General features: G+C 42.3%; 1 protein-coding gene across 1 annotated transcript in view; it reads right to left on the reverse strand.

The window, feature by feature from the left end:
* The window catches only part of METTL14 (methyltransferase 14, N6-adenosine-methyltransferase subunit), a 572,808-nt gene that overhangs the window by 423,681 nt on the left and 123,226 nt on the right, over window positions 1–25,901 (reverse strand). The window contains exons 3-4 of the mRNA XM_044061658.1: window positions 3,414–3,501; window positions 2,376–2,456 (exon numbers count right to left, since the gene is read on the reverse strand). Coding sequence (XP_043917593.1) covers window positions 2,376–2,456; window positions 3,414–3,501 — 169 coding nt within the window. The remainder of the gene's footprint in view (window positions 1–2,375; window positions 2,457–3,413; window positions 3,502–25,901) is intronic.

The following is a 25,901-nucleotide window of genomic DNA, read 5'->3' on the forward strand; positions in this document are numbered from 1 at the left end:
CCTCATCACCTCAAAGGCTCCCATCCCCGGGAGACCGGAATATTCCCGTTCCGAGGAAATAGGAATTCCCGGTTCCACTGAGAGGGAAGGCTCCGAGGCCGATGTCGGTGCCGAGCTTACCAAAGCCGAAGCCCCGAGAGGGAGGCGGGGTCGGACAAGGGTCCGATGCCACTAGCCCCTCGGAGCCGACTAGAAACTTCGGCGACGGATCCCTCCAAGGAAGGTCTCAAGGAAGAGATCGGAGCCGAAGACGACGGAGCCGAAAAAGGATGCATCGGTTCCGGCACCGAAACAGTCGCTGTCCCGAGAAGCTCCGGCTCCGAACTCTGGTGGGGAGTCGGAGGAGGAAGTTCAAGGGGTGAAGCAATAGCCGAAGTCTGCTGAGACGGGCTATGGAGCATTTGGGCCAGTGCCTGCGACTTTAACAGCCTGCTTACCACCCTCTCTAAATCGTGGTCAGACAGCCTGGAAGATCTCGAAGATTGGCTCCGATGACTCCGCTCAGACAAAAGAGGAGACCCCGGAGCCGAGTGGATAGATTCCAAAGACGGGGACCGAGATCTCTTCTTGGAGGAAGTCATCGGAGCCGACGTCCTATGGGTTCCAGATGGAGCCGAAGGCTTCTCGGCTCCGATAGTGGATACTATGTCGGCTCCAGCCGGAGCCAACAAGGCAACAGCAGATTGGGTGTCGGAACCGACCCTAGCTGAGAAGGAGAAAGATTGGCTCCGGCCGGAGCCGATCTCGACTCCGAAGGAGTCGGAGCCACCGGGGAAGGCTTGGAAGCTGTAGCCTGACCCTTGGATGGCTTGGAAGGCTTACTGGACCCAGGTTTAGTGGGTGAACCTTCCGGCTTTAGCAAGCCACGGAGGATTAACTTATTCCTCCTTTCCTGCAGGACTCGCTGGCTAAAAGAGTGACACAAAGCACAGGAGTCCTGCAGGTGTAAAGGCCCCAGGCAGTAAACACAAGAAGTGTGACCGTCTGTCAGAGACATTTTCTGACAGCACGAGTCACACTTCTTGAAGCCCGAGACCTTTACCTCTTTAGACATAGTCTAAGGAAAAAGAGTAATAAAATACTCACACACACACACACACACTAAAACAGTCACACAAATTAATCCCCAAACACAGACACACAGATAGGGATTAATAAGGAAGGCCTAGGCCTAACTGAAAATTTTTAAAACTTTATAAGTAAAAAATTTTTACTATAAGGGGAATAGGGTGATTGTATGGACACTATACACTAAAAAATAGGAAAAGGGGAAGAAAACCCTGACTAAAGCTGTTTGAAAACTCAAACTTACCTCAGCTGGCAAAAAAGGAGACCTCTTCGCAAAGCGGTAAACGAGATCTGAGGTAGTCCCGCCTTGCATCATGGGATATAGGGTTGCCTCGAGCTGGTAAAAGGAGTTCTCAAGCTAAGCAAGTGCCGAGTCGGAGCCGAGGATCGGCTCCGAACCCATCCAGCAAGAATGAAGGCGAGATTGACAACTTAACATTGTGCATTAATTCACATTCATTTTTTTCTGTTAGTGTCTCATATTAATAGTACTAGTAGTTTTAAACTGTCCATGTCTCATTTCTAGATTTGTCCCAGATTCTGGTGAGATTTATCCCCAATGTATCGAAAGCCATGCCGTTTTATTTTTTTGTTTGTTTGGGGGGGACACACGCAAGCAGAGTCAAGTTAGGCATTTTCCGAATTTTTGACACACCAAACCCAAAAGGTTCACCATCACTGCAGTAAGGCCTTAAGCTTAATTCTGTTAGTTGCCAAAAAGCAAAGTCTAAACTGCCTGTATTTGAAGTACTGGATATTGTAAAAGAAATAAAAACTGTTAAGAGTGATTGTCAGAAAAGGGATGATGCAAATTACATAGAAATAATTGGAAATAGTGGCAACAATACATGCAAAAATACTTGTGAGGAGTAAGGTTTAAGGGAAGGCAGGAATCAAGTAATTTATGTAGCGTTGGACTTATGATAGTTAAAAAGAAAGAAAACGTGATGCATAATGTATATAAATGGAAAAATGTTAATATGGTTTATTGTCTTTTCTATGAACGTATTTTAGCTATGTCTTAAGTCATAATTTAATAAAGGTGTTTACAAAAAAACACTACAAAACAGTTAGGCATACAAAATTTGTAGCACCGCTTTTACTGTGAACGAAATAGAAACAACACTTTTATTTGGTAAATTATCATTCCTAGTAGCACAGCTTTTACAGTGAAAAAACTTGAAAGACTATCAAGGTTTTACATTTGGAAAATAATCATTCTTTCTGCTACAAACATCAAGTAAAATACCAGACAAAGATCTACAGGACCACTTACTTTCTGGACTTTGAACTGTTTGGTATATTACCTTAAGGAAAGTGCTAGAATCTTTATAAATTTCCTCCTCATAGGGCAAATTCTCCTCTTCCGTCTGCTGTTCAGTTTCATCCTTTGTAAAAAAGGAAAACAAGCAAAACCAAATGAAGTTACATTTTGTAAAGAAAAAGCAAATTCTTACAGAGACAATAAACCTACAAGGAATCTATAAAGTACAGTACTGTGATGTTTCACAATCAAATGTAGAGAGCACTTTAGTTTTGGTCTGCATAGCTTCCATTTCTAATCTACTGTCATTCATAAGAATGATGTGCACTTTGTAACCATTTCAGTTTCAAAACTTGACAAAAGATGGCATGTAAAATCAAAAGTCATATATGTACAGGTACACCCATCTACAAACAAAGGAAACCATGGGCACAGGACACTGTTATGGTGAAAGAACCTTCATCAGAGTTCAAGCGTCAGCATTTTTACATAACTTCTGAAAATCATTCTCAGTCCCAACTAAATAAACCATAAATCTTCACTTTCAGGCATCTATGTCAGGCTCCAACTATACAGCAGGTTTAATGTTCTGACACTACAACATGTTTTTACAGCTTTAGAGAGTTAACAATGCAATGAAAATGGAAAGAGGCTAGTTGAAACATTTATGACAGAGCAAGTAAAGTTTTAATCTGGGGTCTTCAGCAGTTTAATGAACAGCTATACAATGATTCTGCATGAAGCCTTTAGGACTACTACTCAAGTCAGAATTTTAACAAGAAAAAAAGACACTGAAGTATAAGCACCAGTATCCATTTAGTAATGGGTTTGTCCAGCCCCACTCTTCATTTTAGTGATAAAATTAAGACAGACACAACCAGGGAGTGGTTAAGAGGAGGCAAATATACCCCCTTTACTAGTGACATCTTGCACTTCCTGCTTTATTGCCAATATATTAAGCTATTTCTGTAGCAATAGCATGTTTGTTGAACCACAACTCACTGTTAACTTAATGCTTAAAGTATTTTATGCATACTTTGCTGCAAATGTCATCCTTCCCATCACATTTCAGTTCTTTTACCTTATATTCCTCAATGTCTTCTTCCTCTGTCTCACCTTCCTCTTGACATTTACGTTTGGTGGTAACAACAAATGCATCATAGGCAGCTCTAAGAGTTAAAAAAAAAAAAAAAAAAAAAAGCAAAATCAGTGGTTTCAATAAAGTAAATGTACATTCCCCTTGCTCTTTTACAATATGCTAGCACATTCATGGTTACTTCACAAATAACACAAAGACTACAGACATGCACATAGTTAGTAGATCAGATACACTTATTACCCCCCATACACATACAAGTAAGTATATATAGTGCCACCACTGATATGGATATAAGCAGCTACTGGCCACATGGACCACAAGTGACCTGAACCTGAAAGATTAAACTGTAAGTAAGGATACAAATCAACAAACACACTATACTTGAGGAGTACAGTAAATTTAAGCAGGTGAACAGACTGCCATGGAAAACAGGAAGAGGGTAAATGGCAACTGCCTGCAAAATGCCATCTCAAAGATCTACTGATGTAGTGGGTATGCACAGCTCTGTAACATCTTACTTTGAGGGACCCTGTGCAGTGTGTAACAGGTGGGAAGAATCTCAAATGAATACATCCCAAGAAAGGGGGGAGCCTCACAGATGTTAAACAAAGCAAATTACAGAAGGCTGAACACTCAAGCACCAAATTGCTACATGAAGCTCAGCTCATAGCGGGAAGTCGAGACAAACGTTTTTGCAAAATATATGCACAGACAACCAAGAATAGTGGCACAGATTAATAAAATGAGAACATTCCTAGCACGGATGATGGAATCAAGTCAACAGGCTAAGATACCAACGGACAGCTGGTAACATGGTGGCAGAAAAAGTGTGGTCATCAATCCATTTGGAAAGCCACTAATAAGACCTCCTTACATGAGGCAAAGCAGACAAGCAACTGCTCCAAATTTCTGAGCCCATACATCTTTTGGGATATAACCGGAGATAAGAAAGATGGGTAAGTGGCAAACAGAGCAGAGTCTTCAACCATGACACAAACAACCCCAGTTTCTCAGTGTAGAGGGATAGCAGTTGAGCAACCAGTGCCAGCTCAATTATCATGCAGGAAGTGTTGGCAGCAGTCCTGCTTCAAAAGCACCATGCCTGGTGAAAAGTTAAATAACTGCAGCTCTTGCAACTTGTGACACAGGGAGTACAAGGCAGTCAAGGAATGTGCATGCACCCTAGCTGGGAAATGCAGGTATGCAAAAGCTTGGACACAAACTGGATCAGACACAGCAGAATTTGCACTGCATTCTAATTAACTAAGGGGTGTCACAACCACATAGAAAACCACCTATCTGATACAAGATTAATTAAAACAGCAGCACTTGACTCCCCCTTCCCATACATATGCACAGAGTCCAGGGATGTAAGGGGTCAGGAGGAATGACTAGGCCAAGACAGACGGGAGAAGGGGTTGATGAATGTGAGGGAGATGGATGTCAAAAAGTGATCCAGTCCTCTCTCTCTTGAATTCCACTTCCAGATAGAAAAGTAGAAAATAGGGAGATAAAGGGACGATTCTGGGCCAGCACCGAAAACCTATCTTGTGACAAATATATCAGCTTCCAAACCACCCTCAATAAAAACCTTTTCTGTGGGCATCTTCCTATTTCTTACCTTCAAAGGAGTGCTAAAGCCATGACTGTTTACTGATGCAAAAGCTATGGACACAGTAATTCAGTCTATTTGAGTTTATCAGCACTGTTATTGGAGAAAGTAAGATTTGACATTCCGAGTACAGAATTTATGGACAGTATAATGAGTGCAGAAGCTATGGACATAATAAATCAGCCTATTTCAGTTTACCAACACTGTTATAGGAAACGAAGATTTGATCTGGATATTAGTGGCATCTACCCTCACTCTATATAACAAAACATTCTTGACTGTACTACAGTTTATGCAGACTTTTATTCTGAAAGGTACAAGAAGAGACCGTCACCTATTCAGTACAGTTCTGGGTAATTAAAAGACAGGCATTCATTCCAGCCTCATTCCAGTTTCCTTCAGTTATTTCCTCTTCATTCCAGTATTCTACAGTCCTATTCATTGTTGGGCACTCGCTTTCCTCTTTATCTGAAGTTTTTGCTGATTGATTCCCCAGGAGCCTTCAGAAAAACATCCATTTTAAGGACACTGGGCATGCAACTGCTCTGGTGGCAGATAGAACCCCTCCTCCAAAAAAGCTTCCTTTACTGGCTGCAAAATAAAAGGTGTTTTCCAGTGGTAAAGTTAACTTTCTGCCAAGTTATATGGTCAAGGATTATATATACCAGTCAAGGATAATGTTGGAAAGCTGACTACAAAAAAAAAAAAAAAAAAAAAGTGTTTCTCCACACTGCAATTTTATTATGTTGGGCTGCACGAGTCAACAGCTTGGACCACTGTAAGAAGTCTCAGTCAGTTTTACTGCTCTCACAGTTTACATGGCAGCCTTCGATGACCTCATATGTGCTTTGGGTGGTAATTCAGGAGTTGAAGTAAGTCATCAGTACTCTGCATCTTTATATAGATAATCAATTTAAGCAAAATGAGACCAAGGCAGTGAAGGTGGTAGACCTGAAGGTTTTAGAGGACACAAAGTAAAAATGTTGGTATGGTCGCTGCTGAGGAATCCAATGGAACAGCTAGACGATCCTCTGGGCTTTCACCAACCCTGAGAGAGACGTCTAGGGGAGGCAGTACAGCAGCTGAATCCAACCTGACTTTTTTGCCTTCTTGGCAGATGTCTGATCCTTGGGACAGGATTATTCTACCATCACACCTTGCGCAAATAGATTAAGATTTATTTATTTATTTATATTTGTTGACCGGGAGAGTCCGACTGGACACAGGTCAGTTTTCAGCGGAGGCCCGGGGAGAAAAGCTCCACATTAAGTATTACTTGCATTATACAGTTAAAAAACATAGCATATAAATATAGACATTAGTCCAGCTGAGGACGTAAGGCAAGAATAAAACATGGATGTAAAACAGCTGTAGAACATAGTACAATTTTAAAATATGGTGACATATACTAAACATGGTTACAAATGTAGTTGAGATTCATCAGTGAACAATTGATACAATCTGTTTTTGAGGGACTAACAGCTATTAGCAGTTGTTGCTACAAGAAGTTAGTATTATGTGGTAGGTAACTGGGAACATGAGTAGCCAAGCTTGCTAAAAAGTAGGTTGTTAGGGGGGAGAGAGGTAGTGGGTGGGTGGATGGTATTGGAGGGGGCTGCAAGGGCATATCTGGCAAGTTTTGAAGTGTGATTTTAGTAAGGATTTGAAGTGGGTGCAAGAAGTTACAGAGGTAATTGAGGATGGGAGGGAGTTCCAGAGTTTGGCTTTAGTGCAGGAGAATAATGCTTCTCCAGCAGAGTTACTGGCTCTTGTGACCTGTAGGAGGTTTTTGTGGCTGGATCTTAGTGGCCTTGTGGTTATGTAGGGTTGGAGTAGATTCTGGAGGGATGGGACTTTTAGTGTTTGGTTTATTAGTTTGTGGGCGAGTGTGAGTTGGTACCATTGAAGGAGGTGGGGGAGCTCTAGCCAGCCCAGCTCTGCTAGTGAGAGACAGTGGTGAGTACGGTAGGAAGCCCCTGTAGCGAATTTAGCAATTTTGTTGTAGCAGGTTTCAAGCTTACTTAGGTCGCATTGTCTAAGGTTAGTAAATACTGGAGAGGTGTTGAGTAGGGTAGAGATAAGATGAGAATTTGCTACCGAAATTTTAGCTGCTTTGGTAAGCAGTTGCTGATTTCTATATAATGCTCCTAGTTTTTTGTGCACTTTTTTAATGGTCATGGAAATGTGAATGTCAAAGTTCAGTTTATTGTCGATTTCTACTCCTAGTAATTTGGTGTGTTCTGTAGGATGGATGGTGGTGTTGTCTTTTGCTGTGATGTTAAAGTGAGAGCTGTCTAGGGTAAGTTTGGTGGGTTGGAAGATTAGTAATTTTGTTTCGTTTGGGTTGAGTATTAGTTGGGCATCGGATAACAAAGTTTCAATAGAAGAAAATGCTTCCTGTGTGACTTTTTGCCGTTCGGGTAGGGAGTGGGCTGTGCAGATTATGGTTGAGTCATCTGCGTACTGTATGTGTGTGCCATGTGTTGTGGCGGAGGCTATATTATTGGTGAAAACAGAGAAGATGCTAGTACTCAAGGAAGACAAAGGAGTTCAAAGGGTCTTCATGCCCGATTTGTCAGGTGTTTGTCTCGAAGTACACATGTGAGAAGCACCCAAGCAAAACAAACACTGTTTGTGATGGTCCCTATGAAGAATCTGTCTCCCACACTGACATTTTCCCTTTCTGGATAAGATACAACCTCACAACTAAAATAAAAAACAAGATAAGAAGAAAACTCCAACGGGGCACTTATCTGAAAATAGCTTGGTAACCAGCAGAAACAAAGGAGCTTTCATACATATGATGGGAGATGGAGTTCTGATGGGCAGAAAAGTTGTTCTGAGGTATGTACATCCGTACTTCACCTTTATACCCTACGCAGTGAGTGAGGAGCATACATGTAACATACTTTTTGTTGGCACGTCCATTCAACGCATGTCTTTCGAACGCCCACTCGACCGCGGGAAGGACATGCAGACTCCATACAAAAGGCACTCCCAACCCAAGCAGAGAATCAAACGGGAGAACCTCTTGCTGTGAGGCAACAACGCTACCGCTGCACCACCGCGAGATTAGCATACATGTAACATAAGACATCCTTAAAAAACTTAAGGCTTTGGTATACTGGCCAGACATTGGGCTACCCTTGGCAGGGAATCCCTTTAGTAAAGGATACCGCAACAGTGATATGGAAGGACATCTACATACATCGCAAGCAGTATTTTAAATAAGCAACTTGTGTTCTACTGATGATGCTGGTCAGTAAAGTAAGCATCATAAAAGCAAACTTGAAACACAATAATAAGCAATGGGAAAAGAAAACGCATAAACCCACCATTTCCTGACTTGGGAAGAAAGTACAAGCACAGTATAACGTCACTCAGTTCAGTATACCTGATGCTTACTGCCATTTGTGCTTATGGCACAGGTTACTTGCTGAATGTGCATACCTTGCTCACAAGTTGGAAAATCTCAGTCAAGGTAAGGCAGATCCTGCACGGCACTCGTACAATCACCTGCAGCAAGCAGTACAGTACAGCTCGTCAATTCACTAATACAACCTGGTGTAAAACACAAAGTGCACACCCTACATCTAACCACTACAATCCCCAACACTCATTTCCAACCAATACCAGTGACTATCCTGACAAGTAAACCAAGATGAAATCCCTCCAATGTGGCTTTAATTTTGAACAGTCTAGATTATACTTTGATGGTACAACAAACTACGCAGAATATCTAGGACCATACCACTTGAATTACAAGTCTACAGAGTTCACCAGACACTGCCAGAGTTCCCACCAAATAACAGCTGGGAATCAAGTGTTTTGGCATCAATATGTGCAAACTCTCAACTGTCAGTCAGTACCCAACCACAGTAGTATATGGACAGCTTTTTCCAGTCTACAGTTTTACCATGCTTGGGGGGAGGGGTTATGCTGCAAATGACTTGTGATTATCTAGTTAAGGAGAAAAACTGGATGCCAGTGCAGAACTGGGATTAACACTGGGGGAGTATACATCTAGACTTGGGTAGAGGATTCCAATTCAAATTAAGTCATGGTGACAGCTAGAAAACTCTATAGATGGGGTACCTCTTGCTAATCTGCAAACAGAAGATCAGAAGCTGGAGGGATAACCACTGTAGCCAGTACCCTCTAGGTCTGCTCGGGGGACAGCAATTATCTGCAGATTCAAGTCCATGAAATGTCCTGCTTACATGGAGCCTTTACTAATGAGGATATCAGCAAAACCAAGGTTTCTGCCCTAATATATGTAGGTGAAGCCCTGTTCAGTTCATTTGCACACAATTGTCATGTGCCTGCACAAGGGAACCCTCAAAGCCCAAAGATACTTGTAACGGATAGAACTTGCATGTTCACTAATGCAAAAAACCTGCACCAGTACAAAGCACTAGTAAATCCATCCCAAAAGCTAGAAAAAAATGATTAAAAAAAAAAAAAAAAAACAAATCAGCAGAAGTGATAACTTGGCTTGAATCTCTGAAACAATAAAGAAAACACAGCACGTTGGAAAAAAACTTTATCAAAACAGCAAAGCTTTCGGGTAGAACCCTTTCTCAACACTAATACAATTACATTCAAAACATCACTTGTTTTAAATAAGAGCCTACAAGTCACATGATAGCAGCCCATATCATATGACCTGAAATAAATGCAATGTTAATAAAACACATACAAAAACATATAAAAATAATAGATAATGTGTGTATACATCTACATATAAAAAGCAGTATAACAAAAGAAATACACATATCATAATTTAGTACGCTGTAACTTCATTAAAATAGGTTTAAGGCTTAAAGCAGAATTAAGACCAGGTGGACGATCCGCTGCCAGTCGGAGTATCCACTCATATTCTCTGGTCTCAAGAATGTTGTTAATATCCCCTCCCCTAATAGAGGATAGAACAACATCTATAACCCTGAACCTAAACTTGTGTTCAACTCCACTCAATTGTATATGCTTAAATAAAGCATTATTTAAATTTTCCCTCCTAATCTCAGACTTATGCTCAATAATCCTGTCTTTTAGCTTACGAGTAGTCTTACCTATATAAAATGAGCTACACTTAATACAGGTAGCCATATACACAACATTGGTTGTGTTACAATTTGCCATGACATTAAATCTATAGTTTTTATAAGTAATGAGGTGAATATAGGAAGAAGAGGCAGCAATATCAGCTATGTCTGAGCAACAAGAGCAACTCAAGCATTTAGAAGTACCAAACCGAGGCAAACCAAAAAACTTCATATTGGTACCAGTTTTAATATTGCCTTTAAAATCTTTATAGCATAACCTACTTTTAACTGTTCTCATATTTCTGTAAGAAAAATAGGGTTTATTACCCAATAGCCTTAATATCTCGGGAGATGCAGTCAATATCGACCAACACTTATATATAATATGTTTAATTGAAAACACTCTATTTCCAAAAGTAGTCACATACCTAAGTGTATTATTCCTTTGTGGTATGACTAGTAAATCAGCAGATATGTTATTCTCAAGATCGTTATTATTCTTAAAATATGGCGAATATAGAGTAGTTCTATTATGTATAACATGATCCTTCAACTCTGTCAATATGTTACTGTCATAGCCACATATTAAAAATTCATTATACATTTCATTAAGTTGAGAATGGAAACATACATCACTCATATTAAACCTACTCACTCTAGCAAAAGTATAGTTTTGTACCTACCATAAATGTAGATGTCCGATAGGAATGCATCTGCAGTCCTTACAAATGGGTTGTCCTGTCGTCAGGCAGCCCTTCGGTCGGCCGGATTCCAAAGTCTGGGTCTGGCCTCGGCTGGTGTCGCACTTCACCCGACGTCATAGCTGCAGTTATTCGGGTATAAAGGCATCAGCCGACGCCATTTTCCTCAGTGTTTCTTGCCCCAGATGCCAGGAGCCCTCTTGGAAGGCTAAATTTGGATAAAAGCCAATGATTCCAAATAGTAGAGAGCAAACACAAAAAATAAGCATGTATGTACATATATACAAACAAATACACCATAATAGATTCCCCCAGCTAGCTATAAGATGGGCAAATACCCTAGGAGCACCACAGAGGGGAAGGCGGGTGGGTAATCCTGACTGCAGATGCATTCCTATCGGACATCTACATTTATGGTAGGTACAAAACTGTACTATGTCCTTCAAGGATGCATCTGCAGTCCTTACAAATGGGTAGAATACCATAGCCAAACTGGGGGAGGTGGACAAATAAAGTTATGGTGTAGTTAGGATCCCTTGCAAAACAGCAGTGGCAAAGCCTGCTCGGGATCTAGAGTATAAAGGTAAATTATAATGCTTGGCAAATGTATGCACGGAGCTCCACGTAGCAGCTTCTAAAATGTCCTTGGTAGCCACTCCTCGTAAGAAGGCTGTGGTAGTGGCTGTTGCCCTTGTAGAGTGAGGCCTGATGTTTTCTGGAGTTTTCTTTCCATGGTAGGAGTAACAAAATCTAATGCAATTTCCTATCCACTTGGAGATGGTCTGTTTTGAAATTGCTTTTCCTTCCCTTCCTGTTGCATATGCTACCAGAAGCTGGTCAGTTTTCCTATTGCCTTTGGTCCTGTCCAGGTAGTAGCGTAATTGTCTATGTACATCCAAGGTATGCAGCAGTCTTTCTCCCCTGTTCTGTGGGTTAGGGAAGAATGTAGGTAGGTGGATAGCCTGATTTAAAGAAACTCTGGAAACCACCTTAGGCATAAAGGAAGGATTTGTTCTCATGGACACTATCTTGATGGAAGATCAGGAAGGGTTGCACTGCCATTAATGCCTGAAGTTCAGATACCCTTCTTGCTGAAGTGATTGCCAGCAGGAAAGCAGTCTTCCATGATAAGTATTGTAATTCTGCTGTTGCTGCTGGTTCGAAAGGAGGAAGTGTCAATTTTTCTAGCACAAAGTTCAAGTCCCATGCTGGTAATGGTGGCTTCCTAGGAGGCTTTACATTTTTAATTCCTCTCAGAAACTGTCTGAGCAGAGGATGTGAGAAGACAGGAGGATCCAAGTCGTATTCTGCTGAAATAGCTGATGCATGAATCTTAATGGAGGAATAGGACAGGCCTGTGTGGAAGAGCTCTGCCAAGTATTCCAGAATGTTGGCTATGTTTACCAGTGACACATCTTCTCCTTTTGCAGTACTCCAAATGAGATATCATTTCCATTTTGCTGAATAATTTTTTCTTGTAGAGGGTCTGCGAGCCTCAAGGATAATGTCTTTAACCCTTTGGGATAAATTTGGGTTAATTGGTTTTATGCAATGTTCCAGGCAGTCAGCTGCAGAGTTTTCAGGTTTGGATGCAGATTGTTGTAGTTGTTCTGTGTTAACAGCAAGGGAACCAGGGGAAGTGGCCATATTTGTTCCCGAGACATGCTCCTCAGTAATGGGTACCAATGTTGCCTTGGCCAGTCTGGAGCCTCAGAATGATCCTTGGATGGTCCTCTTTGATCTTCAATAGCACTTTGTGCATCAAAGGAAGTTGTGGGAATGCATATGCTGTCAGGTTTTTCCAACTGAAGGATAGGGAGTCCACCTTCCAAGCAAGTGGGTGGAACATCCTTGTGCAGAATTTCTTTAGTTGGTGATTGCGTGGGGATGCAAATAAGTCTATTTCTGGGAGTCCCCATTTTCTTGTAATGGTTTTGAAGATGTCCGGATGCAGCATCCATTCGTGGGCATCCGTGGCAGTCCTGCTTAAAATGTCTGCTAGGATGTTTTCTTTTCCTGGTACAAAAATTGATTTTAACTGAATGTTGTAGCTCAGGGCCACATTCCAGAGATCCAGTGCCATCCGGCATAGAGGATACGAATGTGTGCCTCCCTGTTTGTTGATGTACCACATAACTGTGGTGTTGTCTGTCCTTATCAATAGACCTTGCTGAAGGAATGGTCTGAATGCCTGAATTGCCAGTTTTACTGCCAGCATTTCCTTTAGATTTATGTGTAGGTGCAGCTGGTTTTGAGACCATAAGCCTTGTATGCACTTGCCCAGCATGTGTGCCCCCCCACCGAGGTCTGAGGCGTCTGTCGTGATGGTTTGGCTTGGTTGAGTACTGTGAAAGGGCAATCCTGTGTTTGATTGACAAGCCTGAGCCCACCATAGGAATTCTTGCTTCAGGCATGGAATAATGGGAATCTGGGTTTCTAAGCTGTGCTTGTGTTGAGACCATAAATTCCTTAGGTACCACTGTAGTTTTCTCATATGCAGTCTGGCATGAGGAACCAATATTATGCAGGATGCCATGAAGCCCAAGGCTTGCAGTACTTTTCTTGCTGTCAGAAGGTTCTGCTTTGTTAAGGCTAAGAAGTAGAGAGGTAGCTGCTCCTGTTTTTCTACTGTTAGGAATGCCATTTGCCTTGATGTGTCCAACTCTGAACCCAAAACGGTTATTCTCTGGGATGGGATCAGACTTGACTTTTTTATATTGACTGTGTATCCCAGGGCTTGTAACAGATAAATGACCCTTTGTAAATCTTCTGCTAGTTTGCTTTTGTTGTCCGCTTGTATCAGGCAGTCGTCCAGGTATGGGTAGATTTGGATTCCCTGAAGCCTGCAATGAGCAATTACTGATGCCAGGCATTTCGTGAACACTCTGGGCGCAGTAGATAAGCCAAAGGGCAATGCTGAGAATTGATAATGCTCTGATCCTGCAAGAAATCTGAGGTATCTTCTGCAGTTTGGTCATATGGGGACGTGCAGGTATGCCTCCTTGAGATCTAGAGTCACCAGCCAAGACTCCTTGCCCAGCATGGGAAGAAGCTGCTGTAGGGTCAGCATTTTGAATTTTGGAACAATGAGGAATGTGTTTAAAGCGGACAAGTCGAGAATAGGTCTCCATTCGCCTTCTTTTCTTGGTACCAGGAAGAGTCTGGAGTAAAATCCCTTCCCGTGCTCCATAGATGGTACCTTTTCTACAGCCCTCATCTTCAATAATTGGGATATTTGTTTTAGTGCTTCTGTCTTTTGATTTGGAGGTAGGTTTGGCATTCCTCTCTTCCCTGGTAGAGTATGGAAATGAAACCTGTAACCTTGGTCTATTATCTGTAAAATCCACTTGTCTCTTGTGATGTAATGCCAGTTTGTTGCAAATAAGGCTAGCTTTCCGCCTAAGGGTGCTTGCAGTTGTTCCCTGGTAGGCGGTGCCAGAGCCAAGTCACTGTGATTGACCTGTAGTTGTGGTGGTGGCTGTGTCTGTGGCTGTGCCTCGCTGGTTGTTGCCCTGCCACTGACGTCCTCTGTAGGCACCCCTGGATTGGTTTCTGCCTCTTGAACGCCTATTCCTGCCTCTCTGAGTTCTGGAGGAGTCTGGAAAGGACCAATTCTTGGAGGGCCAATTCCTGCTAAACCTTGGAGGTTGGACCTGTAAGAAATCCTTTACTGTTTGGACAGATTTTGCCTTTTCTTCCATCTTCTTCAGCACTTGTTGTGCAGGAGAGCCAAACAAATTGATCTTATCTATTGGAGCATCTAATAGTTTTGATTTGACATGGTCTGGTAAGGCCTGTTCTTTTAGCCATGCATGCCTTCTGATGACTGTGCCAGTCATGGCTGATCTAAAGGAAGCCTCCAGTGCATCATAGCCGCATTTTAGGGAATGGTTACTGACTTGTTGAATGTTATGTACCATTTCCTGCACATATTTTTTGTCTACTGTTTCGTCTGAGGACACTTGTTTGGTTAACTGATCTAGCAAAAATTCTTGATACTGCATCATGTGAAATTGACAGTTCAAGGCCCTAGCTGAAAGAGTAGCAGAAGTGTAAACTTTTTTACCCCATCTCTCTAAGGATCTGGATTCCCTTTCAGAGGGGAGGGAGTTTTTGGCAGAGGTGGCTGCTACAGCCTTAGGTCCTTGGGAGATAGTCTCTGGATCTGCGAGGGGAGCCTTATACAAGTGATAATGTGTGTCCGGGACCCTGTAGTATCTATCGGGCTTAACAGGGGCCGGAGGCAGAGAATCAGGAGCAGTACAAGCATCATTAAATGCATCATCTACAACAGGAAGAACTGGAGGTATGGCTAAAGGCCTATGTTGTGGTAAATGCAGAAAAGTTCTAAGCCTTTTTCTGGAATCTGAAAAATCCTGGCCCTGCTACTGAAATTGTTCCCTCATAGCATGCAGGGTTTCCCCAAAGGAAAATTCCTCAGGCGGAGAGGCAGAAGGAATGGACTCTTCACCATCAGAGTCTTCATAAGGGGAGAATGGGGCCTCTGGAGGGTCTGTATCATTTGAGTCATCAGAGGAATCATCTGTAGACACTGGCTCAGGGGGCTCTGCTCTAGGCCTCTTCTCTGGAGGCGGGTGAGAGGCCCTGTCTGGTTGAGGTGGGGATCCTCGGATTAAAGAAATGAGATCCTCTGCTAAACTAAGCATTTGTGAACTAGAGCTAGGTATGTGAGAGGGGGGCTTAGCAGGCACAGATTTAGTAGATTTAGCTGCTTTAGCCCTGGCAAAGGCCTTAATGGACATGGCTGCAGGTGGCCTAGCAGCTCCACGTGCAGGGGTTGAAATATCCAAGGGAATAGTGTCTGATAATTCCTGGGAAACTGTAACAGCAGGTGGAATATCAGAAGCCGATTCCACGAGGTTGGAAGAGGCCTCGGCAGAAGGAAAGTTTTCGGCTGAAGGAGGAACCGCTTGCTCGGTTTCAGCCGAAACCGAGACACTCGCGGTTGGCTTAACCGCGGTTTCGCGAAACCGCAGACCGCGAGTGTCGGTCCTTTCTGCGTTTTTAGATATTTGCAAAGTCGGAGGATCCGGCGGCATAATATAAGCAAAATCGGGCGAAAAACTCCTCAGCAAACTCCAACCGGCGTCTAAGCGTCCGCGGTTAAAAGAAGCACAGGCTAGACAAGCTGCGACGTCGTGGTCTGGGCCTAGACAAGGTAAGCAGTAAGAGTGGAAATCTTTATGAGGTATTTGTTTCCCACAAGTTAAACAGTTATTCACTTTTTCTGACATCGGCTGAGGCAAGAAAGAGTCCCCAACGGGGTACTTAGCTTTTTAGAAGTCTTCGAAGTAGTATTCGGTAGTAGTAATCTCTGGTTCTGACCGACCGGCACTTGCGAACAGCTTCTGCTTCGGCCGCCACGCGGCAAGAAAGACTGAGGAAAATGGCGTCGTCTGATGCCTTTATACCCGAATAACTGCAGCTATGACGTCGGGTGAAGTGCGACACCAGCCGAGGCCAGACCCAGACTTTGGAATCCGGCCGACCGAAGGGCTGCCTGACGACAGGACAACCCATTTGTAAGGACTGCAGATGCATCCTTGAAGGACATCTGTGCCTTAACAACGCCTTTAAAAACATGAGGAGCATGCATACTATCAAAATGTATGTGTGTACATCCTTTTTAAATATAGTGGTATGTAACAAACCATCATACAAACTGACCTTTACATCAAGAAATAATGCTTCATCTCTAGATACAGTAGCTTTAAAAACTAAGAAAGAAGTAGATGTATTTAAATAAGACACAAACTGTTCTAAACTTTCTAATGAACCCTTCCAAATCAGGAAACAGTCATCTACAAATCTTTGATAAAAACAGATATTGTTATTCAAAAATTCAAAACCATTATGTATATGCTGTAGTTCCCATTGGTATAAAACCAAGTTTGCATATGTGTTAGCAACAGGCGTCCCCCATTGCCACGCCGTTAAGTTGCAAATACAACTGTTGATCAAAAATAAAAATATTGTTGCTGAGCACCAAATCTAATAACGAGCAGATATTTTGAACAAAACTAGCCGATAATGCTGCCTGCATTGTCAAGAATTCTCTAATGTATTCAACCCCATAGTTATTTGGTATAACAGTAAAAAGGGATACAATATCTAAAGTTACAAATAAGTATTCCCCGGCACTGATAAAGTCATTATGCAAATTGTAATACCAAATAGATAATTTATTCAAAAAATCACCTGTGTCCTTTAGTATATTGCCACATTTAGACAAAAAAGGATACAACTGTTTCTGCAAATATACAGAAATTGGCTCCATAACCCACCCATTACTGGAGACAATAGATATCATTGGTGGGTCCAATAAGTTCTTATGAATTTTAGGTATACCATAGAGCTGTGGGATGACCGGGTATGGTACAGTGAAGAAATGAAATAAATCTAAATCTATGTCACCATTAAACTGTAATTCATATACAAACATGTTGACATTACTAATATGTTTCTTGGCATCAATAAAGTTAATATGCTTAAAAGCCTTGGCATCATTAAGAAGTAGGGCAACAGAATGGTTATATTTAACACGATCCATAATGACCACAGCACCCCCTTTATCAGCTTGCTTGACAATTATATCATCAATTAACTCTAGCTTTCTCAAAGACATATATTCATTATATGTTAAGTTATAGCTCTTCCTATTATTAATATTATCAAACAGACTTCTAATTTCAGTTTCACATAAATCATGAAAAGCAGTTGTGACAGGTACATTCAAAGGGATAAAAGTGCTACATCTCCTACACACATCAACAGTCAGCAATCTGTTTTAAACAAGATTTTTAAGTTAATATTCCTAATAAACTTTTTTAAGTCCGTTAGGGCTGTTACTAAATCAATGTCCGCCGTAGGTATAAAATTTAAGCCTTTACATAATAAAGTTAAACAGGATTCGTCCAAAGGAAATTCAGAGAGATTTAGTATACCTCTAGTCATCTTCGGCTCAGTTTCCCTTGCCCGATGGGGCTGTCGTTCTTGCACTTTACAGCACCCGCCTGGTGTCTTGTAATGATCCGTCCCTCCCCAGTTTGTTTTCCTGCACCCTCTCCGGTTGGTTCAAGTGAAAATGTTTCTCGGAAAAATTTAGCACAGATTGATGTGTCTTTTTTACTGATGAACTGCCGTTCACTTGTTTCTCCTGCACAACTCCTCCATTAACAGAAGATGACGTCTCGCTCGCAACTACACCTTCCTCAACTACAGCTGAGGTCATATCAAGGGGAGTGGCCGGCCCATTCTTATCCAATGGCAGAGCAGAAGTGCCAGAGTTCAAACTTGAGACCGGATTTCCAGCTTCAGGAAAATCATCTAAAGCTCTAATAGATGAAGTATGAGGGCGCTTTCTATTGTACAAAGCAGTACTAACACCAGTGTCCTTAAAATCTCCCTTAGGCCAAGAAAAAATATGACCCTTACGAAAATCGGCCATATCCCTAAAGAGTTTCCGTTTCTTGGCTGCCTCAAGGCGGTCATCTAAATCATGGAGCCTGTCAAGCATCTGTTGATATGTAGTTAGCATATCCGAAAAACAAGGCATGCACATAAGATCGTTTTCCATTAACATAATTTCCTCCTTCATCTCCAATTCACTGCTTGAAAAAAACTCGTTCATCAATGTCATATAATCCAAGCTGAGCTTTATATTCAGCTGTTGCCACCGTTTAAGAAGGTCGGGGTAAGTATTACCATAGGGTGGCATTTTTAAAATTCTTAATCCCCGTGGTACAATGCCCATGTTTAAATATGCACAAAAACTAGGAGAACCAATTTGTTGTTGAAGGTTATTACAGCTTCCTCACAGGAAGCCACGGCTTTGTCCGCTTCCACGTTGTTAGTAGTAGCACTAGTGATATAGCTCAATAAAGGATTAACCTCCTTCACCAAAATTGACTTAAGTGATTGTACGTTATCCATGTGGCTGCAAGCGTAGGCTCTCAATTCAGACACCCAACGAGTCAGCAAAATATAAGAGAAGTCAACAATACAGACGCTGAATGAAAGAATCCAATAAAGAAAACATAGCACGTTGGAAAAAAACTTTATCAAAACAGCAAAGCTTTCGGGTAGAACCCTTTCTCAACACTAATACAATTACATTCAAAACATCACTTGTTTTAAATAAGAGCCTACAAGTCACATGACAGCAGCCCATATCATATGACCTGAAATAAATGCAATGTTAATAAAACACACAAAAAAAATATAAAAATAATAGATAATGTGTGTATACATCTACATATAAAAAGCAGTACAACAATCCTGAATCTCTGAAACACCCAGTGCCTCTAGATAAAGGTTAAGCATAAAGACAACTGAGGAATAGAGAAAAGTACAGTTGTGTAGACTTACCATAAATGTAGATGTTAGAGTGTATTCACTGTTGCAGTCATTACATTTGGGTAGATTCCCAAAGCTATGGTTGGGAGGAGGAATTTAGATAGCATTAGGGCCTGCTATAAGGCCCTGCAAGACTGCAGTGGCAAAGTCAGCTCTGGATTTAGAGAAAATTGGCAAATGATAATGCTTGGTGAAAGTATGTACAGGTAGCAGCTTCTAGGATGTCCCTGGTAGGGACGCCTCTGAGAAAGGCTGTAGAGGTAGATGCAGCCCTCGTGGAGTGAGGTCTGATCCCCTGGGGGATAGGTTTTCCATGGTGCTTATAGCAGAAATGAATGGCTTATCCATTTAGAAATGGTTTGGTTTGAAACAGCCTTCCCCTCTGCCCCTGCAGCAAATGCCACCAGCAGTTGTTCAGATCTCCTTTGAGGTTTAGTCCTGTCCAAATAGAATCTAAGTTGTCTGTGCACAACTAAGGAATGCAGTATCCGTTCCCCTTTATTCTGTGGATTGGGAAAGAAGGCTGGCAAATGAATGGACTGATTAAAAGCCACACTGGATACCTCCTTGGGCATGAATGATGGACTGGTTCTGAGGGACACTCTGTCCGCATGAAATACGATGAAAGGCTTCACTGCCATAAGGGCCTGTAATTCAGATACCCTACTAGCTGAAGTGATTACTAAAAGGAAGGCCGTTTTCCAAGAAAGAAATTTTAAGTCTGCAGTAGCAGCTGGCACGAAAGGAGGTAGAGTTTCTCCAAGACAATGTTAAGGTCCCAGGCTGGGGTTGGAGCTCTCCTGGGTGGTCTCAAATTTTTGGCCCCTCTGAGGAACTGCTTGAACAGTGGATGAGAGAAGAGGGGAGGTTCTGTGTTATAATGAGCTGAAATGGTTGAGGTGTGGATTTTAATGGAGGAAAAAGACAGGCACTTGTGAAGTATCTCAGTTAAGTATTGTAAAATCTGGGGTAAATTGGGCGCTGCTGTGCTCATCCCTTGAGACTGGTTCCAGGCATGGAATCTTTTCCATTTTTCAGCATAAGATTTTCTAGTACTAGGCCTCCTTGCCTCTAAAATGACATCCATCACAGGTTTGCTGAGGGATGGTAAAGGAGAGATTAAGTAATTAGACAGGCTGCAAGGTTCAGTGTTGGAAGCTGAGGGTGCAGAATCTGGTTCTCCTGCTGAGACAGCAGGGAAGGAGTCTGAGGCAGGTGCCATGGAGATAACAGTGACACACTGCACAGGAGGGGGTACCAGTGTTGGCGCGGCCAGTCTGGAGCAATCAAAATCATCCTTGGTTCGTCCCATTTGATTTTTAGTAGTAATTTGGAGGGGGAAGGCATAGACTAATAGGTTTTTCCAGCTGAAGTAGAGAGCATCCACTTTCCAGGCTTGTCTGTGGGGAGTCTTTGCGCAAAATTTTCCGAATTGGTAGTTCTGAGGAGAGGCAAACAGGTCTATATCTGGGCTCCCCATTTGCTTGTCAACATGTTGAAAATCCTTGGTTCCAGTTTCCACTCGTGTGTGTCCATCAGATTTCTGATTAGTCCGTCTACCAGTGTATTTAATTTTCCTGGCAGGAATTGAGCTTGTAAGTGCACTTGGTAGCTCAAGGCTGTGTTCCACAATGCCATGGCTACTCTGCAGAGGGGGTAAGAATGTGTACCCCCCCCCCCAGCTTGTTTATGTACCACATAACAGTGGTGTTGTCCGTCTTTATCATTAGTTGTCCTGGAAGAATGTGGCCTTGAAGGCTGTCAGAGCATTCTGTACAGCTAACATTTCTTTTTGATTGATATGCAGGTGCATTTGACTTGAGTTCTATTTGCCCTGAATGCACTTCCCTGCCAGATGAGCCTCCCATGCATAGTCTGATGCATCTGTTAGAGCTTGGGCGGCAAGGGGTGGTGTGAAAGGTAGTCCCTTGTTTTGGTGGCAGGCCTCTGCCCACCAAATCAACTCTAGGCATAGGCAAGGTATGATAGGAATCTTTGCTTCTAGGTCTTGAGAATGTTGACACCATAGGCTTTTTAGATACCACTGTAGTTTCCTCATATGCAGGAGGCCATGAACCCAAAGGCTTGCAGTATTTGTCTTGCAGATAGCAGGTTTTTTGTGGCCACTTGTTTGAAGTAGGTTGTCAAATTAATTTGTTTCTCTGGCATGAGGTAAGCCATCTGGGAAGTTGTATTCAAGCTTGCTCCCAGGAATATAATTTGTTGACAGGGTACCAGGTGTGATTTCTTTTTGTTTATGGTGTACCCCAGACAAGTCAGAACCCTTTTTACAAAGGCCAGATGATTCAAAGTATGTCCTGGCTTTCTGCCTGAATTAGACAATCGTCCAGGTATGGGTATATTTGAATATTTCTTTGCCTGCAAAATGCAATAACTGCAGCTAGGCACTTTGTGAATACCCTGGTCGCAGTAGATAAGCCAAAGGGCAGTGCACAGAACTGATAGTGCATGTGCGTGTAGCCTGCTTTGAAGTGTAGGTATCTTATAGGTTCATAGGTAGGTACTAGGCTATCGGCCCTAGGGCCCATACAAGCCTAGCCAAAAAATGTACCCTGGCTTTCGACACCCAAGAAAATTATTTTCCTGTGCCCCTGTCGATCAGAGCCACAGAAGTGATCCCCGGGGTGAATTTCCCATTTCCCATCCAATCATCAAGATTTTTCTTGAAGAGTGCTAATGAGGAGCTCTGTTTGACATACATAGGTAGTCTGTTCCAGAGTATGGGAAGTCTCTGGGACAGGAATCTATCCCTCCAGCATTTTCTGTTTATTGTGGTGACAAGGTTAAGGTCCCTAGAGCTTGTAGCTCGGAGGGGTTGGGATTTCTTTAAGTGGAGCATGTCCAACAGCTCTGGGTTTGACATAGCTTTGTACATGTTAGGCAGAGATCGCCCCCTGAGTAAGCGATATGCGATGGAGTAAAGCTGTCGTTTTTTGAGACGGTCTGCATAGGGCATCTGTTTGAGGCCAGTAATCCTCTTTGTGAGGTATTTCTGTGGTCTTTCCAGTTGTTGTAGTTGTCTTGTGAGGTACATACCAAAAGGGGCGTTGTACTCTATAATGGGTCTAATGAGTGATGAGTAGAGGGGAACAATGACCTCTTTTTTTCTGGATGAGAATCCTTTTGTGATGAGATGAGCCACGTAGAAGGATTTCCTGACCACTGTGGCAATGTGATTATCAAAGGAGAGACTACTGTCCACCAGTGTCCCAAGGTCACTTATCACATTTTCTGCATTAAGTAGACTACCAGCTATGTGGTAGTTCATGGGTACAGAGTTTTTACCAAAGGGGATGACAATACACTTTCTGGCATTGAGCTTCAGGCCATGGCTTTGACACCAGGTATCTGTCTCAGTGAGGCCCTTTTGTAGTTTGTCCACATCGTTAGGAGTTTCGATTATGGCTCCTAGTTTGCAGTCATCTGCAAACTTTGTTAGCCAAAGACCTTCTGTGTTGGCTTGCACTTCAGAGAAGTAGATACCAAACAGGAGAGGACGCAGGACTGAATCCTGCGGTACTCCACTTGTCACTGGTCTGATGTCGGATTTGGAATCTGCTGCTTTCACAGTGTGGGTTCTGTCCGTGAGCCAGTTGGCAACCCATCTTGTGACATAGGGATTTATACCTAGTTTAGTGAGCTTATCTATAATTCCAGAGTGGGGGATGGTGTTGAAAGCCTTGGCGAGATCTAGATAAGCTGTGTGAACCATTTTACCCTCATCTATGGCTTTGGTGACTGCTTCAAAGAAGTCAATCAGGTTTAGGAGACATGAACTGTCTTTTACAAATCCAAACTGAGTAGGGTCCAGAGTTTGGAGATTACCAATGTCTTTGTTTATGAGTTCCACGATGATACGTTCCATGGCCTTGCAGACCAGGCTCATCAGGCTAATGGGGCGGTAGTTCCCGGGGTCCGTCGTGGCTCCCCCTTTGTGGAGTGGGATAACTGTCGCGGTGCGCCATTCAGTGGGTACAAAGCCTGAGGTGAGGCTATGATTGAACATGGTACTTAGGTAGGGTGCCAGTTCATTCTGTAGTTCTGTTCTTCTGCAAGATTCCCTGATTGGGATGTGCAGGTACACTTCTTTTAAATCTCGTGTTGCCAACCAGGCATCTTTGCCTAGCATAGGAAGTAATTGAAGAGTCAGCATCTTGAATTTTGGAATCTCCAAAAAGGTGCTTAGAGTAGACAGATCCAGGATGGGAAACCATGAATTGTCTTTTCTGGGTACCAGGAAAAGTCTTGAGTAGAAACCTTGTCCCTTTTCCTCTTCTGGTACCAACTGAATAGCCCCCGTGTTTAAGAGAGAAAGTACTTGTTTTTGGGCCTCTGCCCACTGATTTGGGGGTAGGTCTGGCCACCCACTTGGTGTTGGCAACATGGGGAAGTGAAATCTGTATCCGTGGGACACTATATTTAAAACCCATTTGTCCTGGGTAATGAGTACCCAATTCTTTGCATGAAGAGCAATCTTTCCCCCCAAAGTGGCAGTTAGTTGATAAGTGCTTGGAATTTTTAAAAGGAAGTCATTGAGACAGTTTACCATAGGGGGAGTCTTATTATTCCCAGATTTGGAAGTGGAGGCCCCCCACTGCTTAGTTCTGTGTGTCCCCTGGGACTGAAACCTGGGGTTTTTGCTGTGTCTGGGTTTGGCTTGAGAAGACCTGGAAGGGGCTGGAAAGGACCAGTTCTTAGAGGGCCAGTGCCTACTAAATCTAGGAGGCTGAACTTGTAAAAACGCTTTAACAGTTTGCATAGATTTAGCTTTATCTTCCATCTTTTTAAGAACTTTCTCAGCCTTGTTGCCAAACAGGCGGTCCTGATTTAAAGAGCATCCAACAATTTAGCTTTAACATGATCAGGCAAAGATTGCTCTTTAAGCCAAGCATGCCTTCTGAGCACAGACCCAGTAACAACAGCTCTGCAAGAGACCTCTAATGAATCAAAACCACATTGCAAAGTATGTTTTCCAACTTGTTCAGCAGAACGCATTAAATCCTGTAATTCTTTATTTTCCACAGTCAGGAATCAACCTCATTTTCTGTTTAAGCAGTCCAATAACATGTTGCCAATACTTTAACATATGAAACTGGCAGTTTAAAGCCCTAATGGCCAAGGCTGCAGAAGTGTAAACCTTCTTGCCCAATCTATCCAACGCCCTGGAGTCTCTATCAGAAGGTGTAGGACTTTTAGTAGTAGAAGCCTTAATGCCCTTGGGCCCCTGTGAAATAGTATCTGGATCTGCAACAGGATTTCTGAAAAGGAACTTGTGGGACTCAGGGACCCTGTAGTATCTGTCAGGCTTTCTGAGAGCAGGAGGCAGAGAATCAGGGGCCAAACTAGATACCGAAAAAGCATCATCAACAATGTCTTGTACAGGAGGAACAGCTAAAGGCCTATGCTGAAGTAGGAGAAGGAAATCCCTAAGCCTCTTTTTTGAATCAGAAAAATCCTGGCTTTCCCAGTGGAAATGCTCCCATAGAGTATGTAAGGTTTCCCCAAAAGAAAAATCCTCAGGAGGGGAAGCAGAGGGAATGCAGTCCTCTGCATCAGAATCTTCATAAGTAAGGGCAAATCCAGATCATCAGAAGAATCAGAAAAGAACAGAATCCTGATCAGAGGATTCATAATCAACTTCAGTCCTAGGCCTCTTAGAAGGGGGGAGGGGGTGGCTACCCCTGATTAGAGTTATTAGATCTTCAGCCATTCTTATAATTTGTTTTTTAGGCATAGAGGCCTGAGCATGTGGCCTGGGCGTCATTTTTTTAGGCATGGATCGAGATTTAGGCCTAAGTAAAGGAGGAGGCGTCAGTTTAATATGCAAGTCCATAGGCTTGAATACCCCTCATAAATCATGTGGTCCTCACATGCACTGCAATTCAAAAAATAATAGGAAAGAATATCAGATTTATTCATATATTAATACATCTGTGAGTCCAGCCACTAAAGATGAGGTATCACTAAGACATTATGTACTATTCAAAGAAAAAAGTGAAAGCAATGCCAAATTAGCTCGAAACTCCAAGCAAAAACTCATCCTATTCAATTACCAAAGCAAGCAACACAATAGATAGACAACAAATTCTTAGTTTAAGGAATCCAACAGCAGTATGCAATTAAACACAGTTGAAAAGTCTGTCAAGTCCAATTACAGCTTAATAATAAAGAAATGCAGAGGTTATAATGTGGCAAGAAAAAAACAGGTCATCCATAGAAATGTATCTATGGGACAAAAGTTACAGTGGTGTGGGTGTGTGTCCACAAATCCACTTCCATTTTCTACTCAGTTTGCTTAAGGCAAAGTGCGTTGTCCAGATCCTAGTCTGTTACCCAAACAAGTTTTAACAAATGTCACAATAACTACAGCATTTTTTTTAAATTACTCATGCACTTGCTGACCACAGATATCTCAGTGGGCAGTGCTCATTTACATGGGATGTCTGTAAGAAAGGTTCCACAGCACATCACAGGAAAAATCACAAATAACATACAAACCAGTAAATAAATCCACTGAAATTTAAACAGGAATGTAACATTAAACAAAGTAAACAAGGTAAGTAGCTGTAATTGCACATATAGCAGTAATTATACTATCATGCAATTTAACACTTACATTAGAACTAACCTTCTATAATTATGGAAGGAATAAAACAAGAAGTTATGTACTCACCATAACGTTCAATGTATGTAGTCCATCTCGCCTCACATTCTT

This window comes from Protopterus annectens, chromosome 2.part0 (genome assembly GCF_019279795.1).
Source record: "Protopterus annectens isolate FY-2018-M chromosome 2.part0, PAN1.0, whole genome shotgun sequence".
Taxonomy (NCBI): domain Eukaryota; kingdom Metazoa; phylum Chordata; order Ceratodontiformes; family Protopteridae; genus Protopterus; species Protopterus annectens.